This window comes from Coccomyxa subellipsoidea (genome assembly GCF_000258705.1).
Source record: "Coccomyxa subellipsoidea C-169, whole genome shotgun sequence".
Taxonomy (NCBI): domain Eukaryota; kingdom Viridiplantae; phylum Chlorophyta; class Trebouxiophyceae; family Coccomyxaceae; genus Coccomyxa; species Coccomyxa subellipsoidea.
Window position 1 is genome coordinate 727,653 of NW_005178032.1, and position 18,773 is coordinate 746,425.

Here is an 18,773-nt window from a genome sequence, read left to right on the forward strand (position 1 = left end):
CAATCAGTGGCCATGGCCACATGGCCCATGATGGGAAATCTGAGCAACACCGCTACTCCATCACATGCAACATGCCGCAGTGGCATGTAAAAGCCACGCTGTGCTGCACAGTATTCAGTAAGGCAAGCCACCGGCAGTTTCGTGGGCCTATCACTCGTGCGTTACACCGTATCATACTATGATATTACTATAGACTCTATAGTATATATATGTCGGACATAGAAACATTGGCTGCATCCGATGTGCGTCAATTTTCTTGTGCAGCCTGTCTGCACAACAAGAGATGGTCCGATAACGGAAATTGCATCCTGTCCAAACACACATCTGAGTCTTCAGTGTTCCTCGCACAAGCCTCGATTTCCATTTCTCGATGTCGCTTGGGCAGGCCATATCCTGGCGCCCTCACATTGGCGAGCATCTCCCCATTATTTTGGGCGGATTGGAAAATTACTACAACACGTTTCTTCCTGCCAAGTGGCAAGGTGCGTCCTGCAGACAAGCTACAGTTGAAGGCTGCCCACAAATCCTACCCCTTATAGGACTCGCCAGATCCAAGGAAGGCCCAATCGACCATGGGCATGGTGCTCAGTATTTACACCGCCCCCAGCCAGACGGGGCCACTGGAAAAACATGGCTGCGTGTCTAAAAGCTGTCAGGAGTGGTCTGAGCGGCGGTAGTGGTTGAGCAGGCACAAGTGGCGCTGGTACTCCTCTCCGCGAAGGCATGGGGTGCATGCTCCGCAGAAACACACCTCCGACAGGTCCAACCCCTCCTGATGACGCTGCGAGTTCCACATCGAGGCTATCGCCCCGTCCACGTCATACCTGCGCAGCAGCCGCTGTCCATGTTAGTAACTGATGACTCAGTGCATTGCTGAGGGGCAACTGAGCTCCTTGAGGGGTCTGGATGAGAGTCACAAAGTTGCGGTGGTTGGAGGCCTGTCAGCAGCTTGTGTGAGGGGCGCGCAGGCTGGCTTGAAAGAGGTGGGCCCTCGGGGCCGGTTTCTGCAAGGTAACTGGGAGGGAGCCGAGGACACTGCACGCTCCGCACGTAAACATAAACATCTTAATCTCCTTGGAATGCGACCAGGCATGAGCTGCAACGTGAAAGCTTTACTTGTAGCAACCAGATATTCTGGCCAAAAGTTTGCAATCCTGCAGAAGCGCAGCAAGGGCAGTACCGCCAGTCTATACGCAAAACGTGGAAGGTTGCCTCTTTAAGGATTGCATCTGGGTTTTGTGTCGAGGTTTGCAGTGAGTTGCAGGGACATTCAAGTGCGGTACCACCAGTCGGCGCGCGCGGACTGGAAGGCCTTGTAGAGGTTGAGCACGCCGACGCCGTGCGCAGTCCACCACTGGAACAGCGCGGCCGGCATGCGTGCGGCCAGGCCGTCCACGTCATCAAAGGTGAGGTTAAGGGCGCCGCGCGCGCACAGGTGGATGTGGCCCCAGCTCGGCCGCGCCGGCATGTGCACGTTTACGTCCTCCCCCGTAATGCATAGCTGCCGCGCCGTCGCCAGCCCGCCCAGCAGCACCTGCGCGCGGACAGCAGTCTATAAGAGATGGAGACGCTTGGCTGATGTTCTGTAAGAGAGGGAGATGACCATGTCTCTCTGGAATGCCCGTTGCGAGGTTCATGATTGATATGACATCCGTCACATTGATTAGCCGACAGGCTCAGAGTGATCTTTAAAGGGTGCCGCAGAGATGGCCGGCAGGCAGGAGACTGCATTCCTCATGTAGGGCTTCACATTCCCTTCAGGCTTGCTGATGCCAGAGCACTTCAATACGAAGATAGATGGCAGTGATACAAGAGCTGCAGATGCTGGCAGCACATGCACAGAAAATCCCCTTCCACAGCTCCACATGCACGAGGCGGCATTCCCCCATGTCAAAAAATGCCATTTGGGGATTGGCAAAAGAAGGAGATGAGGGATCTCACGAGGGGCGCTGCGGGGTAGCAGATGTCGCCGAGGCACAGGCGCACAGTGGGCGGGCAGCGCGGGCCGAGCAGGAAGTTGGGCAGCCCCTCGATGTCCTGCAGGAAGAAGTCCTCCTGGTGCCACGTGAACGACACCAGCGATGGCAGTATTGTGTCCCACACCGGCCGCCGCGCCGTCTCCTCGCAGTACACCTCCACGTACACCTGCGCAGTCGAAGTGCCATTACTGGATGAAATGGTCAGAAGCCATTATCTTTCCAGTCTATGACCTCTGGGTTGGTGACATTTTGAAGGGTGTTCCAGAATTTCTAGTGCTGGAGTATGTGGTGATCACGTGTTTATCCCTGGCGACTGTAAGAGTCGCGTATACAGAACGCTGGTGCAAACAGTAAAATGGGGCCCAACAAGAGCTAGTCCCCCTTTGTGCTGGATACCCAGGAGAGACAGTTTGCTGGCTGGCTTGCCCTTCAGTAGGTAAGAACATTGCCTATTGGAAGTGCATATTATCATCAGGTAGGATGCGCGGCTTCTTGCAGTGGCGACTCTGATGCGCACCTCGCAGCCAGGTGGCAGCTGCAGGCTCTCAGGCGCCGTGCCGAAGAGTGCAAGCTTCTTCAGGCGGCGCAGGGGGGCGAAATCGAGCGCCGGCACCGTGCAGCCGATGGCCGTGAGGTCCAGGGTCTCCAGCGACCGCAGCAGCGGCAGCGACTGCGCCAGCCCCGCCATGAACAAACCTGACAGGCTCACCTGTGACCCAGTGGGCACACCCTTCAGAGATATCAAGTACACAACAGAGGTCTTTTACTTTTTGCTCCTGACAGGGAATGTGGGAAGCTGCCCTAGGAATACACAATCTTCTGCCGAGGGAGCACACTCTGCAGCTCGTGAGGCCTGACATAATCAAAGCTGTTCCAAACATGCACCAACTTCATAATGAGACTGGCAATATCAGGAATTGCGATGCTGCGCCATTCAAGGCAGTAGTGATGACGATGTGAAAAGGGCACTGGTGGAGTCTCAATTGATGCACAGTGAGAAAGGCAGCAGTCCGGCGCACCACAAGGTGTTTGAGGTTCAGCATGGGCGGCAGGCAGTGGATGGTGTAGGCTTGCAGGCTGAGCGTCTGCAGCCGCTCCGCGCGAGCCGCCATCCACGTCAGCAGCATGCACAGCGTGGGCGCATCGTCGTGCCTGCCCCATGCCAGATCCAGGTAGGTCAGCGCAGCCGGGACCGACCCCTGCATGGCTGCCATCGCGGTTGCTAACCCATTCTTTGGCGGCGCGTGCAGGTACAGCCTGCGCGTGCCCTGCCACCTCTTCGCTACCCACTGCATGCCTGCGCAGCAGATGCTCGCTTCTCTGCACATTGCTGGGTCGAGACTGTGTCGTTTCCCAAGTTTCAGGCTGCAATTCCCAGATTGGATGTGCGTGCTCATCTCTGTTCCATGAGCTGGTGGATATTACCTGCAGCTGCACCGCCGTCTTTGGGATAGACCCTGAAGGTTTCAGGCATCAGTTCCCAAGTAGTCTTGCAGGTGCCACTGGCTCTGCACCATTCTCGGGCTGTCAGGTGGTACGCGATCCTCTGCCATATTTCCTCGGGCAAATTTGTTACTTCTGGTGGCGCGACCTTTCTTCGAGCGATCCTCTGTCTATCCCTCCTGCAATGGTGCACAGATTGCATCATCCAAAGCCGATTGATCAATGTTGTTCAGCCCAGGCGAAAGACAAAGCAGGGTGCGCAGAAGCGTACATCTCGAGAATGCTGCAGCCTAAGTCCGCAGAAGTATTCCTAAGAACGGAACGTTCTTGGTTAATGACTGGAGCTGGACTGCAGGGTGCTGACTAGGTTCACTGTTTTCACTTCGGTATCACCCGTGGACACGGTTGCTACATGCTTTGCTCAGTGCACGTCCAGATTGTGGCTTTCAATGCTCCGGGATTATCGTCTCTTCAGAGATCCATCAATTGCACAGATCACCTTCGCATTTGCAGGAACTCACCCGTCTCCCGATACTTTTCTTCCCTGGTTTCGATACCGTTTTACCGTCCTTCACAAGAATCGCTCTCCTCGAGGCTCGCTTTCCACCCACATCGCCAAAGAATTCATTTTGAGCGCCCTCGATACCTTTCTTGTTCGTTTTTTGTAAGCTGAAAGTGGGAGCATTGGCTCTATTGGGGGCACAAGGTTGACGTGACCTGATCATCAAGAGGCATTCCAAGAAAGTTGCTTTGACGCTGCACAGCACCACCAGAACCCTGCCTCAACCTTGCAAGCATCATGGCTGAATTTGTCTTCAGCGATGCGACAGGAGAAGTTTTTACAAAGCTGCCAGGCACCATCAATGGGTATGTCCTTGAGGAACTCAATTTTTATAATTCTACGTCTGCCCGGTTGACAACATGCTCAACCCGGATGTATGTTCAGCTGCTCAATAAGCCAGATTCTGTGCTTTAGAACGCATGCTAGCCAGCTCATATGAATCTAGATTTGCCTTGCCAAGTGTGTCAAACTCTTATTCATTCCTTGTATCGATAAATTTCCGGCTACCAGACATTTTTAAAACATGTTGGCTTTGATGGTGCCGTTTGGTTTGACCAGGGAAAGCGTTGTCCTCAAGAACCTGAAGGATTGCTCTGTGTACCTGCTGGACTACTCGGGCGAAGTGGAGGTCAGCAACGTTACGAACTCGCAAATCTTTATAGGTATGCCTCTCATATACCACTTGAACAAGTTGCCACATCGGTTCAGATGCATGACCCAAGCAAACGACGTCCAAAGCTATTCTCAACACCCAAACATGTAGGTACAAATGCTGGCTGTGTCTGACGTGACTTGGGCATGTAAGTTCAGGTCCTGTGGACGGCCCGGCCATTTTCGACAATGTGCAGAGCTGCCAGATCAGCGTTGCATCCCAGCAGTTCCAGGCGCGCAACAGCACAGACACAGAGTATGGCCTCTACTCTGCCACCAAGCCCACCATCGAGCACTCGAGCAACCTGCGCTTCACTTGCTGGATGGGCGCATACCCCGGCCTCACCGAGCACTTCCACAAAGCCAACCTGGACCCCAAAGTCAACCAGTGGGACAAGGTGCTCATGCCCCACTTTCCCCCTCATGTCCTGAAGATGCGGGCAGCATTGCCACAGCAACCTGTGGGAGTCACATGCACAAGAATGAAGGCTCTGCATGTTGAGCATTCTTGAACAATATTGTATACATCAGCAACACGGGTTGAGTATGGGTTTGACATGGTCATGAGCAGATCGCTGTGTAGTCCTGGCCTGTGTTCAGATCCCCTGAGGAGGACTGATCAGGTGCACAATGTGAGCAAATGGCTGTGTAGTCCCGCCCTGTGTTTTGCTTCTCTTGAGGAGCTCGCCTGCTGGACTGACCAGGTGCACAATGTGAATAAATGGCTGTCCAGGTCCCATCCTGTGTCTACTCTCCTTGACAAGCATCACCTGCTGGACTGTTCAGGTGCACGATGTGAGCAAATAACTGTTCTAATCCCATCCTGAGTCTACTCTCGCTGACAAGCATTTATTGTTGGACTGTCCAGGTGCACGATGTGAGCCCAGTGGAGGGAGAGGGGCCCAACTTTGAGCTGCTGGACGCCATCGAGTACTGGGAGGTCCCCATCGAGGGGGGTCCGCCCCCCGACAACCCAGTCCCGGCTGGCGACGGCTCGCTCTACTCCGCGCCGGCTGCACCCCCGGCAGCCGTGCAGCCGGACGCGGCGCCCACCGAAGCGCCGGAGGACCTGTTCACAGAGAACGGCGGCGACTTCCGCGGCCCCGCTGAGAACGGCCACTCGAGCCCGGTGCGCTCCCGCCATTCTAGATACCCCACGCATGCTGCATGGTTCTTGGCTTGTGCCCTTATGCTCCCATACCAATGTCTAATTGGGCATTTGCTTGACGCCAGAGCTGGGGGTGTCAGAACAAGTTTTTTGCGAGGGTGAAACGTGCATTCAATCGGCGGCACAAGGGATTGCAAGTGCGTGCTGTTCTGGAGAAGTGTCCTCTGTCTATAGCATGCAGTTGACATGCAGACTCAGCATACAGTCATGTTCCGACCTCTGGTCATAAGAGAGAAGCAAGCGATGAATGCTTAGCTTGTTCGTCCAATTGGCAGATTTATTGCATCAGGCTTGTCTGACTGGCATTATGTTGGCGGCAGGCGGACTTTGGCGGGGAGCACCCGAAGGTGGCGGCGGTGCGGGCGAGTGCGCGGGAGCGGCTGCTGAAGCAGGAGGCCGAGGAGGCCAAGGCCAAGGACTCCCTCGTCAAGAACGCCGCCGGCTACCTCGAGAAATTCTACCAGGTGCCGATACTACCAAAAGTAATTGTTATATTCATAATTTGCACGCATTTCCTGCCAGTGACAAGGTGCGTCTGCAGACTAGCTGCAGGTAAAGCTGCCACATATCCTACCCCTTGATGGACTCTCCAGATCCACGCAAGACCCAGTCCACCGTGGGCACAGTGCTCAGCATTTATGCCGCCCCCCGGCCACCCGGGACCAAATTTAAACTCATGAATATTTGCAGGCTGCAAATGGCTCTCTCTCTAGAGTGCAGAGGTGCACAGGCCGCGTCCCGAGAAAAACTTTGTGCTCTATCTTTCGATATTGCACGTCATCTTTATAGTCCTCGTAAGCTTTTCAGTTGCCTTTGTTGAACTGCATGCGTGATACCTGCTGTGCCAACGCCTGTACACTGATGATGGGATGTGGCGTGCAGAAGCGCAACAGCGTGAAGGGCAAGCGGTCGCAGGAGAACAGGTCGGCCGAGAAGCAGGTCAGCCTTCTGCGCCTCACTCTGCTAGCAACTTTTTCATACCTGCAAATCCCCTCTGCCTGATTGCATGTCCCTGATCTGCCCAACATCAAAGTTGCTGGATATCTTTGCCTGCAGCTTTGTCTGCAGACGCACCTTGCCTCCTGGCAGGAAAAGCGTATTATCAAGATCGCCTGGACGGAGGCACCAAGCCTCGTTCTCATTTCAAACGCGGTGATTTCAAACAGCTTCCTGAAGCGGTTATCAGTAAGGATGGATATCTGTGTGCAGGTGACTGTGGCGGGCCCAGAAGGGGACACGGAGTGGGAGAAGACAATCTCGCTCATCAACTTCAGCTTTGCGCGCCCCAACGGCTCCGACCTGTCCCGCTTCAAGGGCGCACTCTTCGCAGCCAAGGCTCGCAATGTGGCTGTCTCCGTCAAGCCGCCTGTGCCGGCCCCCGCCAAGGCCTGAGCTGGCCACACCATTTTTTGTGCCAGGGAAAAGGCTGCAAAAAGTGAGTGCAGCCTTGGGGGAAGATGCTGCAGTCTCTGGCAGCGAGCTTCTCATGTGTGACAGCCCGGGGCATGGCCTGAGTTGGCTTCACCCGCCCACGTGGTCCACCCTTTCAGCAACACATGCCGCAGGAGCTGTATGGACTTGAAGCTCATCTGCCAGTCTGGCCGGGGCAAGTGTCTGTAATGGATGGGGCGAAGTTTTCTTGGCACCAATGGGGGCTTGCTCAGCCGCTTCAAAGCTGAGGCGCTGCATTTGCAGCTGCGGAGAGCGCTCATGTTTTGTGAGTAGAAGAAGCCCGGATCCAGAGCATAGCTTGAGATGCAGGGACGCCGAGAGCATCATTTGCGGAGCTGGTGTGGGTGCTATGCAATGGGTAGACGATGCCTCCAATGCTTGCAAAAAGAAATGATAGGAATTTGGATTGCAGTCTTGATAGCCCAATATTAAATTTCAATCAGTGGTGCAAAGGAATGGGTGCTGCAGCTGAGGAGCTTGGGATGGCTGAACAGTGAGCCACTCTTTCACACATGTGGACTCTGGAACATTTCATTAGCGGAAGTGATGGCACATCACCACCCTGTCTTCAGTGTCATTACGTAATTCACCCTCGAAGGGCGGCCCAGAAAGTTCATTGATGTTTCCTTTTCTCGCAGCAGATGACAAGCTTGCCTTGAAGACAATTTGTCCCTGCTTGCTTTGAGATCACTGCCGCATTGAGAAGAACAGACTTGCTCCAGATTCTGCCATTGATCTGCAACATGTGCAAGACTTGTAACCACATGTGACTTTCCCGGACCAGCCCAGACCTCGCTTGTACTGGCTGCTCTGCTCGTTCACCACTTTCCCAATTCTTTTGCCTGCTTCTGAAAAGGACGCGTCCAGATGGCATCTTGAATGATCCGCACAATGCTGCTGCTATGCATATGCATGTTTGGCATTCTGCCTTATATGTCTTGGATAAGACCCTTAATTTGATTGTTTCTAGGCCCCTCGAGAGAGCTTCTGCGCTGGGCGGACAACGATGTCGGTGGGGCAGGCGTAGGGAGACATGCGGAAGGGCAGCAGAGCCGCCTGTGCAATGTCCTCCGGGCGGATCATCTTGTCCTGAGACACCGGCGCATCCCTGCAGTGCACAATACCACTGTCAAAAGCCAATGATGCTGGGAAGTGCCAGCGTACACAAACAAGGCTAAGGTGCGATTTATTATTATTATTAAATGCTTTTCCTGCCAAGAGGCCAGGTGCATCTGCGGACATGCTGCAGTGAGAGGCTGCCCAAATCTTGTCTCCTGTTGGATCCAAGCAAATTCCATTTATTCGTGGGCACGAAGCTCACTATTTGTACCGGCCAAGGGGCCAACGTTCAGTGGCCGTAAATAGCGCAAGGAGAGCACGTGGCGCAGCCACATTCAAGACTCAAGCCTGAGTGCCCTTTGTGTCTCTCGGCATCAGCTGGGACAAGGAGAGTGTGGGAAAGCAAGGGTGAGGGCATAGGGTGCGCACGCTGTCATCTCAGAGGCAACATAGCCTGGGTAGATGGTGATCACTCGCACGTTGTGCTCCTTGAGCTCCTGCACACCCCTTACCCAACTTGAGTCTGCTGTGCTTCTAACATTTTGAGGCAGGGGAAGGAAGAAGAACACCAGGGCAAGCTTCCAATGCAAGGGTGGCAGAGCAACAACTGCACGGGAGTGCAAAGTGCAGAGCCAATAGCAGGCTGGCCTAACCATTGTGCACAGGAGGCAGTTCCAAAGGCAATCCAAACGCAATTCGAAAAGGTACCTCACATGACAAAATCATGATATTTGCCCTGACAATTAAGCCTAGGGAGAATGCAGACAGCAATACAGAGCCCTGACAATTGCAATGAAAAATCTCACATGATCTGGGCAAGACAGCAGAGTAGTTACCTGCTGTATGGACTTGGACCATCCAGTGAGCCCGAATTTGGCTGCATTGTAGCCTCCAATGCCAGGCAACGCCTCAATACCAGCCACAGAGGAGATGTTGATGATGTGGCCGCCCGCCTGGCGCTTACTAATCGCAGGAGCAATCCTTCGCGTCAGCCTCATGGGCACCAGCAGGTCCAGCTGCATCATCTTTTCCTCCCACTGATCTGGATCGCCTGCAATTTAAAACGGTGATCAATGTTCAGCAGTTGCTAGTGTCTGTGTGGGTCTCATGCAGTCTTGACTAAGGGGTGCAGCTGTCTCTGGTCCGCGGCAAGCCGTTGTATGATTGCTCACATAGCCTGAAGAAAAAAAATCCACAAATGGAGACAAAGCAGATAAGCGCTTCACAGGTGTGATCTCAAGCATGCCCACTGCAGAGGTGAAAACATCTTCCGCCATGTGCATTGCACCACTTGGACACAGTGAGACCTCAGTGGCTAAACGCAGCCTACAGCTCACAGGCAGCCGTATTAGCAGCAGATCGATCCTATGAGGGCTGCGGCAGCGCCAAGACCAGGCCTCCTGCGGCCTCCTGGAGGCTTCAATCCGATTGAACATTTTTGCCACAAAGATTGCTTCAGGCCTTGAGATGGGGCCCACCTTTCATTGCGGCAGCTTCCACAGCAAGTCCAGCGTTGTTGACCAGGATATCAATCTTGTCAGTGACCTTCGCAGCCAGCTCGTCCACTGCCTTGCTGGCAGCCAGGTCAACCTGCACCCAGAGACAAGATCCTTTGCTGTAGCGCCCCTCACCCAGTGCAAATTTCCTTGGTACTGGCCTTCTATCTTTCCAAAAGGAAGTCGGTGTGAAAAAAATGTATCTGGCACACCTTCAGGATAATAACCTCAGCCGCCCCTAGAGCCTTGGCATCCTCTGCAGTGTCCTTCAGCTTCTCCTCATTCCTCCCACTGATCCACAGGTTGGCACCTGTACGGGTCAGAATTATGTAAAAAAAGATGAGATACAGTTCACATCGAACGTCTTCGACATTCAACTCACCGTGTTCTGCAAAGGCCAAGCTGATCGCGCGGCCTATCCCGCCTGTTGCGCCGGTCACCAGGGCCCATCTGCCCTGCAAAAGCTTGTCCTGGCCTCCCATTTTTCCTGCAGAGATTTAGAAGTTGCTAAGATAGCTAATATTGCGGGATCTCTACACGGCACAGTATTAAGCCAGTAGCGGTATGCACCTATATGTATGGCTCAGTCCAAACTCACCAGACAGAACGATCTGTAAAAGATGGCTGGCAGCAACACTACACGAATAGCAAAAATACAGAAGAATTCCGACTGGACAGAAACTTTCCAACAGATTCCTGCACGACGTGTTCTCGGCGGAGATGCTATATTTAGGACGGGCCCTATTCATCACCAATGACATGTCATCACTGCACAGATGAAGGGAAGCAGGGAAGCTTCCAAACACGGGGATTGCGTGATATTCATGCAGAATTATTATAATTATTATTATTACAGGTCGGCAAACCCAAAGCCAAAGGCCATAGGGCATACACGCAGCGCGTCTGCAGCCACATCTACGGGGCCTTCAGAATATAGGTGCTGACCGTAGAAAACACATACCGGCGATTTGAGCCCTACATGGGACACCAGCACTCACATTCAGGCATGCAAAAGTACTAGACGGCCGCCTACCAAAATACTCTCTCTTGTACAGATCATGTGTATGATACACAAACATGCAATCCCTGTTCTTACCCACACACAGCAAGGGTTCCTGCCCGCCTGTCACCAGACGACCTATCGGCACCTTTGTGCAGCATCCAGGTTGCAAGCAAGGCTCATAATCGACAGTCAAGACAGTTACATCTACATCCACAGGGCCAGCATCGCTGCAGACGAGCTTCTCCCCAGCAGATCCAACTAATCTGCTACACCTTGCAATCTCCTTGACCACAGGATCATTGTATGCTGGCTGCATGACGTTGACTTGCAAGACAGCCCTTCCTCTTATCTCTGGCGCCCGCTCTGCCGCACTGTTCTGCATCTCCCTTTCCTGCGTCTCCCTTTACTGCGTCTCCTTTTCTTGCAAGAACGCATGCATCAGTCGCCACCGGAGGGGCTTAGCTTGTGGGATGGGCGCACGACAATGTCGGTGGGGCACGCCAAGTCAGACATGCGGAAGGGCAACAGAGCCGCCTGCGCAATGTCCTCCGGGCGGATCATCTTGTCCCGAGGCACAGATGCATCCCTGCGAGCCCATAATGATTCAGCTGGAAACATTGTGTGACCACCCGTGAGGACCCTGTGCAGCTGGAGGGCAGACTCTGCTCATCTTTTCCAGATGGTACTAAAGACTACCTTCAGTAGTCTTTAGCACCCCCCGTCTTTTGATCTTCCAGGGGAGATTGCGATCAGGACAAAGATTTCCGTCCATGTGCTGGGTAAACAGCTTCGGGTCACTCGGCGGCGGTGCAAGATCATGCAGCTGCAGGCACCAGAGCACTGCACAGGATTGAGGGCTGTTCCTCTCAGAATGATTTCGTGCACCCAGTGACCGTCTCTCTGTCTGACTTGAAGGTGGCCTGCAGGAGAAAAAGGGAGCAGAGTAAACCTTGTCATCTCAGATGCCACGTAGCCAGGGTAGATCGTGGTCACCAGCACGTTCTTGTCCCTCAGCTCCTGCACAATCATAGCTCGCCAGCTCAGTGTGCTGCAGCCTGCGCAGTACATTTATGACACATGCTTATGCATGCCATGAAGATATCCTTGTACCCTGGCCAACATCACTGTGTGATTGTGAGATGGCATCAAAGACAACGTCTATCTTTCAAATAGAAAGTCATATCCACCTCTGCTCAACGTGAACAGGCATTTGGCCATGTCAAAGATTAGGCCCCGGCCGGCGGGGGCCGGTATTGATATTGAGCACAGTGTCCACGGTTGATTGGGTCTTGCTTGGATCTGGCCATCAAGGGGTTTGGATTTGCGGCAGCCTTTACCTGCAGCTTGTCTTGAGACACACCTTGCCTTCTGGGCAGGATGCATGCATTTCTCACCTCAAAGGTGGACTTGCTGAAGCCGGTGAGGCCAAACTTGGCGGCTGCATAGGCGGCAAAACCCGGCATCGCCTCGAGGCCGGCCACGGAAGAGATGTTGATGATGTGGCCGCCGCCCTCGCGCTCACTCATTGCCGGTGCCAGGTGGTGAGTCAGCCGCATGGGCGCCTCCAGATCCACCCTCATCATCTTGTCCCAGTCGTCAGGGCTGCCTGCACACATTTTGAATTTACCTGAAGTCTGACGCCCCATTTTGCATGCACGCAGTTACAGGCTTCCTGGGGATGGCGTAGAAGAGTTGTGTGCAGGTAGTCATCAAGCGAATTGGGCAGGCATGAAAGCAAATTTGACAACAACTCCAACTGTGTAAGCAGCTGTGCCTCCACCTCGGGGTTATCAATCTCCAAGGGTGCAATTGCACATTTGCTCACACAACTGCAGTCGAGTTGCCACAGGGCTTGCTTGGTGGGAACAGCACAAGTACCAGCATGCATGCGCTGAAGTCATGGAGGGGCAGCGGTGCAATTAGCACAACTTCCCATGCGGTGTTCTGATCAGAAGTGATCACTTGAATTTGAAGCACATGCAACTTGAAACAGCAGCAGAGCTGTGCGCGCCTTCCAGGGCAGATGACTTGGTGAGGATGCCAGCATTGTTGACCAGCACATCGATCTTGCTGGAGACAACATTGGCCAGGTCATCCACATCCTCCTTGATGCTCAGATCTGCCTGTTGATGCACTCAAAAGGAAGTCAGATCATGGGTGCGGCCTTTGGCAGGATTGTTTGCAAGGCTAGCCAAACTCATACCCATGGCTGGCCAGGGCAAAAGAAATGGCACTGCACTGCTATGATTGTCAACGTGCGAGCAGGAGCCAGCCCAGTGCCGGCTAGAATGGTGGAAATATTAATGCATGTGAGCCTGCAAGGACTGTGGTCGATGTGATGAACGGACCTGTACAATGATGACATGCTCAGCGCCCAGTGCCTTTGCGTCCTCTGCTGTCTCCCGCAGCTTGTCCTTGTGTCTGGCTGAGATCCACAAGTTAGCACCTATACAATCAGGAGGAGGCGACAGTTCAGAGATGACAGGATAGGAACAAATATAGAATCCTTGCTATTTTTAAAGTAGAAATAATGCTTTGAATCTATTTCGCATACTGAAAGCAACCGTGCTCGGCAAAAGCAAGCGAAATTGCCCTGCCGATGCCGTAGCTTGCGCCAGTCACCAAAGCCCATTTGCCTTGGAGCAGCTTGTCTTGTCCAACCATGATAAACCTGCATATATAGAATTCAATCAGCCTTCCTGATCAACACGGGAATGCCGACCCTGCCGATCTTGCAGAGGGATCTGTTTCGGACACCTACACCGGATCCCATTTGCAAAGGAACTCACTTGGAATCGTCGACGATGACGCAGCAGCAGGTCCGCTAGTCACCTGTGAGGCATTTGAATGACACCAGAGAATAGCATAAGGGGATAGCCGTTCTGCACGCAATGCATTGCAAGCCTGGGCTATTCTTAGATTGTCACAGATGAGTCACCATTGCATGGCCACAAGCTGCACTTGCATTGCAACCGAATGGAGACAACCCCGAAAAATAAAAGAAGAGCTCCTCTATTCAAAGATATCCCAGGTGGACAACTTGTCCAGGACAAGTAGATCATGGATGCGGCAGATGTCACAATTCATTTGCTCTAGCGGTACCGCGGTTCGAGCAGTACACCAGTGCATTCAGTCAATCCCTTACAGATCAGCGCTGTACAATAATATAGCATGCATTGCAACAGACCTGTCAAACTTTGGGGATGATCCATTGTCAACAAATAAATGCATCAACATATAGACAGAGCATCCATGAAAGTAGATCTTCTCAGAGACCATCCTGCCAATCACTACATAGCGGAAACTGAGAATATATATTGTACACTTGTCCAATCATGGTGGGCTGTTCTTGCCAGTGGCACTGCCCCGTCCATGCAAACTCCGAAGGGACTTGGACGTCATATTTTTGAAGAGTTCCCAAGGGGTAAGTTCCAGTCATTTGAGTCCTGCATGTTGAGTACGCCCTGGCAGACTTCAACTCCGCATGGTGGGTTCAGAAAATCCTCGCTGCTGCAAGTCAGCAACAGGGCTCAGCAGGGCGTGGCGGGTGGCAGGAGAGGTGGCGGTGCAGGATTGGCCCAGGGCCTTGAGCAGAGCTAGGAGTGAGCAGCGATGGCCACCAGTGCACCACACAGCGCAATCGTTGTAATGTCCAAGTTGACGCGTTGGTCCTGCACATGCAAGAAGAGTGTCAGACAGCAGCAAGCAACTGCACCCTTACGGCAGAAATTCAACAGCGCACAGCAGGGCATGGCATCACATTAAGCCTGACAGCATTTCTTGGCCACACACCGGACCAACTTCAGAAAGCATTTTGTCGCAGCGTGTCACAGAACAATTGCATAAATGGGTTATACAGCAAAATGAAGTTTGATCCCACAGTGTCAGCGTGGCCTTATGACAGCGTCCCAAGTGTGCATCGCAATATTCAACCCACAAAGGGGTAAGGGGTGTGGGGTGCAACATTATCCACCCTTAAGCCAGAACCCTTGCTACTATATTGGTTACTGTAAACCCTGCACAAAATTATTGATTTAAACTTTGTGGGATTGAAAAATCTCATCTTTTCTGGGTGCGGGAGAGTGCCCGCGGGATCGGTGGGTGCCCCTTAGTCGGACTGATAATTCGCAAAATAATAATAGAATGGGCCGATTTTCGGATTACTGGCAAATAAACTTTTGATCGTGCGGGAACCCCCTACGGGAACCTGTTTGCTATTTCAATTATTCAAAAGTGCGGGGTTTACAGTGACCAGTACAGTAGTATATCTGGGCAGCTGACCTTGGGCAGGCTGCGCTTGAGGTCGCGCCAGGCTCGGGAGAAGCCGAGCGCGCCGGCCAGAACGAGCAGGCCCGGCGCGGTGTGGCGCTTAGTCACGTCGGCCGCCGACAGCCGCGGCGCGTTGCCGTTGGCCGAGGGCGGCCCCGAGCGGTAAACGTCCGCCAGCTCGCTGTCACCGCCCATCGCGCGCGAGAAGCCGCTGTTGCTCGCCCCCACCCTGCGCGCAAGAAAGCACTGGCGTCTTCCTGTCGCTATGAAGATATAAGGCCCATCTGGATCCCAGGGTCCAGATATGTGGTCCTTGAGTCCCACGAGAAGGACATGCGTGAGCTGATTGGTGAGTGTTGCTCTCTTTGCCGCTCTCAACATGGCGCATCCACACCATGATCATGCATGGCATCTTTTCGCCGGTTCAGGCCTGACATCCATCACTAAAAGTTCTGCTGCGATACGGCGACCTTGATTCTATGCAGCTCGTCCTCTGCAAGACTTCAGCATAGTCCCTGTTGCTCACTTAGTGTATCCGGGGATATGCGTGTGCAGACAACAAGACACACTATATTGGACACAAACTGAATGTGGGCCATGCAGGGGGCGCGGAGATATCGCCAGACAGCAATGCACAGAGCAAAGATGGCTATCCTGGGGTCACCTGGTGGAGGACGCCTGTTGCGGGGCATTCCAGCTTGGGGCCGCGCGGCCGGCCCAGCCGCCGCCGGCCATGTCCATGACGGCGACGCCGTCGCTCGCACCGATGGCGGCTGCACCCACTCTGGCCTCCACCTTGAACTCTCCTAGCTGCTGCCTGAGCAGCTCGATCTCGCTGTCGCGCTCCTGCACACACTTATGCTGATCAGTCATGCCCAGACATGCATGGCATCTGCAGCTTCTGCTAGTTGGCAAGAACTCTCCACTATGCCCCATGATGACATAGAAAAAACCAATTCCAACACAATGCTGTGCAAGTGTGCCCTCTAATGCATTTTTGATGTATGTAAGCTCCGATGCCAGGCACCAAAACACTGTCAGGCAGGCAGATGTTGTGCATGCAGCTTATTTCAATATGCACCTTGCGTCTGGCAGGACATGCATGTATTGACAAAGTTGACACTTTGCAACGACAATGAAGAGGCTGGATGATATGCTGGGGGTGGGCGTGCCTGCAGGAGGCCCTGCAGCAGAGCGATGCGCTGGGACAGAGCCTGCTGCTCTTTGCGCATTGCATCGAGCTCTGCCGCGCCCTGCTGCACGTTCAGGGCGGCCTCCTCCGCTGATGCTACCAGCTGCGCATGCTCCTCGTAATTCGCGCGCAGATCAGTCATCGCTGCCGTCAGCTCATCCAGCTGGGCCCTGCATTTGCATGCATGCAGGGTGTTCATGTAATGATGATAGGAAGCACTGCATGGAAAAAGTAGCAGGAATGACCCCGTCAAAGGCAGGAATGCTGCTCTGGAAGGAGGAGATAATTTGGCAGGGATGATGCCAGGAAAAGGGAATGCCTAAATGGGAAGGGGAAGGGAAAAGGTGGGGTAGGCCCACCTGGGAAAGGGGTGAGCGGGTCTGGGGCCATGCAGAAAAGAAAGTCATGCACTATCCTCGGACACCAGCCGTGAGGATAATGAGAGCAGGTTTGATAGATACTCCAAAGCCGCCTTGAAAGAGTCCCTGATGCAGCAGCAGAATCCGGGGCTGAAGGGTCAAAACCATATGGGAACGGAAAATAAAAAAATAGCCATTTGGAATGCGCTCCTTCAAATACTGATAAGTCTAAGAAGAAGTGCTGGTTTGTAAAATAGCCTGACTGCGGAGGTCAGGAAGCACCTTTCAGCCAGGCGAGCAGCATCAGCTGCGGTGAGACGCTGTGTCATGACTGTGAGCTCCTGCTGAAGGTCGGCCACTTGGCTGCGCAGCATCTGCACTTCTGCCGCGTTTTCTACATCCACCTGCAACAACGGAGGCACATGCTTGGATTGCAACAAACATGCATTCAATTCTGCTGCTTACGACCCAGGACGTGGACATAAGCGTTTGGCATCACCACTCACCTTGCCGTTGGTGGAATGGAGTTCTTGACTGTCTGATGCCATTGTGCTGGTGCAAGCTTCAAACAGCCTAGCCACAAGCGTTTCTTTGTTGCCATCCGCTCCCAGTCCTAGCTGCTTGAGCTGTTCTTCAAGAGCTGCCTGTCATCAGCCAAAAATGGTCATCATTACCCAGCAACCTTACCAACAGACCTCATCATCTTGCACAACCAAAAAGCACAAATTGAAGTATAGCTTGAACGGAATGCAGAGGATAAAACAGTAGTAATCCTCCAGTTGCTCACCTTTGGAAGCTTGCGAAGCGCCGTCTTTGTTGGTGGAGAAGAGTTTACTCCCGAACGCGCGACAATTTGTAAAGCACGGCTTGCGGTTCTGCGTGCCAGTCCTCCCCGGCAGGTCACCACCTGTGAGAAGTCAAGCAGCTCTTGTGCATCACTGCTGACCAGGTCGACAACCTTCCTCGCACGCCAGTGGCTAGCCAGTATATGCAAATCGTCAAATGCACCATTTGCAATATTTTGACATGCAGATCTGGCATGCTACGACGCCTGGGCTTCACCTTGAGAATTGATGTCATCGGAGTTGATGACCCTGTCAAGCGGCCTGTCCGGCAGTTCTTGAGTACAGACAATGACATCGCAAGGCGCCCTGCCTGTGTCAGATGCACCACTGTGAGATACGTAGAATTGGAGCAAGGCAGCCTCTTTGCTTTGGCTAAGCTTTGCCGCTTGTTTGCTCGGAGCCAAATCTAGCGCATCAGACGCACGACTTATTTGAATCGAAAAGCAACAGCTGGGCAAGGCATCCCTGAAGGCGACTCTCCTGGTGGCGCCAGGCTGTAATTGGTTCGAGCCCAGTCCCTGGACGGTTGGTCTGTAGGGGGTTCAAGCCCCTCCTCTATTCGGAAGGCCCGGGATCAAGTCCTGCCTTTTGTCCAACAAGTTCACTTCCATTTTTTTTAGGTACCACACCCATAGACTTGTGGATGGTGATGTTGATGTTGGATGCATTGCATCTACATAAGAGACCTCAATGTTACATGTCATACCCCCAAGCTGAAGCATGGGGCTGTTCAGATACAATATTGTGGCCCTCAAACTATGATACCTATGCCTATTTATAGGCGCTTCAATTTGCAGCTCTAGAGATCTGTGCGAGTAGTAGAATGAGTCAAAGGCAGTCATCATCCTACTCTTATCCCTACCACACAACTTCTGGAGGCGCATGCATGCACAACAGTCTCTCATCAGCATGGCACATGCTCTAGTGTACTCTGCAGACTTGACATACAAGTTTCAAACGTAAAGTTTACTTCGGTGGTTGTCCGGGAACTCCTCAGCAGATCTCACTTCAAAAGGCCTATGAGGGTGTTCGCATACTTCCGGCACTTTATCAATATGCGGCCCACACGGCGCAGGGGCAAGACTTTATAACAAATAATCCGTCCAATACATTCCATTGACACTCTACACACCCCTGAGAAGGCGCCTTGTCTAACTTCCGCGCGCCAATCAACTCTGGAATTCCTCGACCCTACCCACCAAAACTCCTCTCACAGATGCTGAGCGCCTGCCGCTCTATATGCAGAATTTGTCGCAAGCGCTGCCAGCAGCGCTTCTTGGAGCATGCAAAGCACC

The 18,773-nt window shown here is 53.2% G+C and overlaps 4 protein-coding genes across 4 annotated transcripts; all 4 read right to left on the reverse strand.

The window, feature by feature from the left end:
- Positions 1-652: 652 nt before the first annotated feature.
- COCSUDRAFT_56302 (hypothetical protein) lies at positions 653-3,453 on the reverse strand (the record flags this gene model as incomplete). The annotated part of the gene is made up of 6 exons (XM_005646338.1): positions 653-824; positions 1,284-1,534; positions 1,942-2,145; positions 2,497-2,688; positions 2,999-3,276; positions 3,405-3,453. 6 exons carry the CDS (start codon positions 3,451-3,453, stop codon positions 653-655), a joined length of 1,146 nt encoding a protein of 381 aa, XP_005646395.1.
- Positions 3,454-6,690: 3,237 nt separating this feature from the next.
- COCSUDRAFT_66711 (NAD(P)-binding protein) lies at positions 6,691-10,474 on the reverse strand. Its single transcript, XM_005646339.1, has 8 exons — positions 10,409-10,474; positions 10,193-10,297; positions 10,023-10,120; positions 9,793-9,904; positions 9,151-9,365; positions 8,744-8,811; positions 7,013-8,363; positions 6,691-6,742 (listed from the first exon to the last, which is right to left on the reverse strand). Exons 2-7 carry the CDS (start codon positions 10,290-10,292, stop codon positions 8,222-8,224), a joined length of 735 nt encoding a protein of 244 aa, XP_005646396.1. The 5' UTR covers positions 10,293-10,297; positions 10,409-10,474; the 3' UTR covers positions 6,691-6,742; positions 7,013-8,221.
- A 777-nt stretch (positions 10,475-11,251) lies between these two features.
- Positions 11,252-17,181, reverse strand: COCSUDRAFT_66712 (NAD(P)-binding protein; the record flags this gene model as incomplete). Its single annotated transcript, XM_005646340.1, has 9 exons — positions 11,252-11,399; positions 11,763-11,830; positions 12,208-12,419; positions 12,798-12,936; positions 15,095-15,311; positions 15,747-15,928; positions 16,204-16,444; positions 16,916-17,037; positions 17,140-17,181. The coding sequence occupies 9 exons, from the start codon at positions 17,179-17,181 to the stop codon at positions 11,252-11,254; spliced, it is 1,371 nt and encodes a 456-aa protein (XP_005646397.1).
- A 976-nt stretch (positions 17,182-18,157) lies between these two features.
- Positions 18,158-18,634, reverse strand: COCSUDRAFT_33563 (hypothetical protein; the record flags this gene model as incomplete). Its single annotated transcript, XM_005646341.1, has 1 exon — positions 18,158-18,634. A coding segment is annotated over exon 1 (165 nt), but the record flags the coding sequence as incomplete, so codon positions are not given.
- Positions 18,635-18,773: the final 139 nt, after the last annotated feature.